The sequence below is a fragment of the Puntigrus tetrazona genome, chromosome 11, assembly GCF_018831695.1.
Source record: "Puntigrus tetrazona isolate hp1 chromosome 11, ASM1883169v1, whole genome shotgun sequence".
Taxonomy (NCBI): Eukaryota; Metazoa; Chordata; class Actinopteri; order Cypriniformes; family Cyprinidae; genus Puntigrus; species Puntigrus tetrazona.
Genome location: NC_056709.1, coordinates 11,313,511 through 11,316,010, shown reverse-complemented (window position 1 = coordinate 11,316,010; position 2,500 = coordinate 11,313,511). Strand labels below are relative to the sequence as shown.

General features: G+C 47.5%; 1 protein-coding gene across 4 annotated transcripts in view; it reads left to right on the top strand.

Annotated features, from left to right (window-relative positions):
* The window catches only part of LOC122353684 (myeloid-associated differentiation marker-like protein 2), a 3,997-nt gene extending 2,552 nt beyond the window's left edge, over positions 1-1,445 (top strand). For all 4 annotated transcript variants that reach the window (XM_043251556.1, XM_043251555.1, XM_043251554.1 and 1 more), the window contains one exon: positions 226-1,445. In XM_043251556.1, the coding sequence (XP_043107491.1) occupies positions 226-1,199 (974 nt within the window). In that variant the 3' untranslated portion in view covers positions 1,200-1,445. The remainder of the gene's footprint in view (positions 1-225) is intronic.
* Positions 1,446-2,500: the final 1,055 nt, after the last annotated feature.

Genomic DNA, 2,500 nt, shown 5'->3' with positions numbered 1-2,500 from the left:
TTTTTACAAAAATAGTTTTTACTAACACATTTCTAATCACTGATTTATTTAAATTTACTTAATTGTTCTGATTTAATATATTTTTATTAAATGTTTTATTTTTATTGGTTGCTTTTGTTTCCCCAAAAAAGATTAGGCAGTGTTTTCAACAATAAATTAAACAAATTAAACCAATAATAATAATTTATCACAGTTTTTACTGTATTTTTGATCTAACAAATGCAGCCTTGCTGAGCAGAGGACCCCGACCTTTGACCCCGAGCGTCGGTCTGATCATGAGCGCCTCCGCCGGACATCTGAACACTTCGGCCGTGTTTTCTCCGGTGGGCGTGGCCCGTGTGTGTCAGCTGACTCTAGGCTGCGCAGTCGTCTCATTAGTGGTCCACGGAGCCGGTTACAGCGCCCCCTATGGGCTCTTCTGCATGTCGGCCTGGACGAGCTGCTTCGCGGTCAGCGTGGTCATTCTGGTTCTGGACGTGACCCGTCTCCAGGCGAGTCTCCCTCTGTCCTGGGAGAACCTGACGGTGGCGTTGGCGTCTCTCGCCACGCTGCTGTCGCTCACGGCGTCGGTCGCATATCCAGTGTTCTTCGTGCGCGCCGACGACTGTCCATACAACGACTGCGAGGTCAGAAACCTGCGGATAGCGGTCAGCGTGTGCTCGGGGGCGGCGTGCGTGTCGTACGGGGCCGAGGTGTTCCTGTCGCGAGCCGGACCGGGGCGCAGGGGGAGCTACATGGCGACGGCGCCCGGCGTCCTGAAGGTGGCGCAGATCTTCGTAGGATGCCTGATTTTCGCGCTGCTTGCCGCCGGGACTGATTTCTCGCGGCAGGCGGCGACGCTGTACTGCGTGGCGGTGTTCGGCGCGTGCCTGGCCGGGTCCGTCCTGCTGGTGGCGCTGGTGGTGTCGGGCCGGAGCGCGGCGCTGCGGATCGCGCGGATGTCGTTCGAGCGGCTCGCTGTGATCCAGACGTTCGTGGCGGTGCTGCTGTACGTCAGCTCCTCCGTGCTCTGGCCCGTCTTCTGCTTCGACAGGAAGTACGGCGCTCCGCTGCGGCCGCAGGGCTGCCCGAGGGGCAAGTGCTCATGGGACGTGAAGCTCGCGGTCGCTGCGATGAGCTTCTTAAACCTCACGCTTTACATCGCCGACCTCGTCTGCTCCCACAGGAGCCGCCCGGCGGAGCAGCGGAGCCGATTCTGAACTTAAAATACAATCTGATGTGCAACAGAAGTGTCGTTTATTTTTTTGGTATTAATATTTTTAATTGCTTTGATTTTACGTTTTTTATTTTCACTTTACAAGTTTTTGTGATTTTGTTTGTTAAATGTTTTATTTTAACATTGCTTGATTTAAATGTAACATTTTTGTTCGTTTGTAGTTTATTTCACTTATTTATGGACTTTATGTACATTTTATCTAGTTGCCAAAGCAATATTTCCCATTTTTATTTAATTACTTTTTTTGTTTTATTTCAGATATTTTTATTTTGATTTGTAGATTTTTATTTTGGTTTTTGTTTATTTTCTGTTAGTAAGTTCTGCTTCGACTTTTGTTTAAGGTTTTTCCTCTCATATTTATATTTTACTTTACTTTAGTTTTAGTAATGCAAATTCTTTTTTATATTTATTTTGGGAATATTCTTTAATGTGTTTTTTATGTTCAATAAATGTTTTATTTCACTTTTAGTTTGTGTAGTATTTTTTTATAGCACAGTAGTATTATTTATGGTATAGTATTATGCATATTCCCTTTGAATGATGAGTTGGGAGTTTTGTTAGAGATCGATCTACTTCGAGTGTAAACTAACTAACTGGCATGTGACGATTGAATCCAGCTGCTGCTGATCGCGGTGTGAGTATGAATAGTGTTCTGCTCCTGCCAAGCTTTAGGTGTTAAGGGCCCGAGATCAGGGTTTGGCTCAAGAGCATCATCAAAGCCCCTATGAGCCAAGTTCCTCGTCCTCTCTCTATACCCTGGATGAGCGTAAGTCTTTGTGACTTAGAGGTGTTTAGAGCAGTTTGCAGTGACGTTTTTAATGAAAGCTCTCCTACTCTCGGTTGCGTTGCCCTTGGGTAGGGAACTGACTGGCAGGTAACCCTGAGGCCCCGGTCCGGCTATGTGCCCTAGATTCCTACTACTCCCTTCAGAGATCAGGCAGTGAACCTGCAAGCGCTGCTTCTGGTGGACGCAGACCCAGTCCTAACTTTGCTTCGTCCGGTCCGAGCCTTAAGATGATGCGTTGACTGCACACAAAGCTTCAGGTCCTCAGATCAGCTCTTTGTCTGTCATGGAGGCTGTTTGAAGGGAAATAGCGTCTCCAAGCAGAAGATGATCACCCTGACTTATCAAGCACGGGTTGAACTCACTCTACCAGAAGTGTTGCATCCTCCTGGGCACTGGCTCATGGTGCCTCGCAGACAGATATCTGTAGATCCTCCGTCTGGGCCACCCCCAACACATTCACTAGATTTTATAGCCTTCTTGTGGAGCTGGTATCCTTC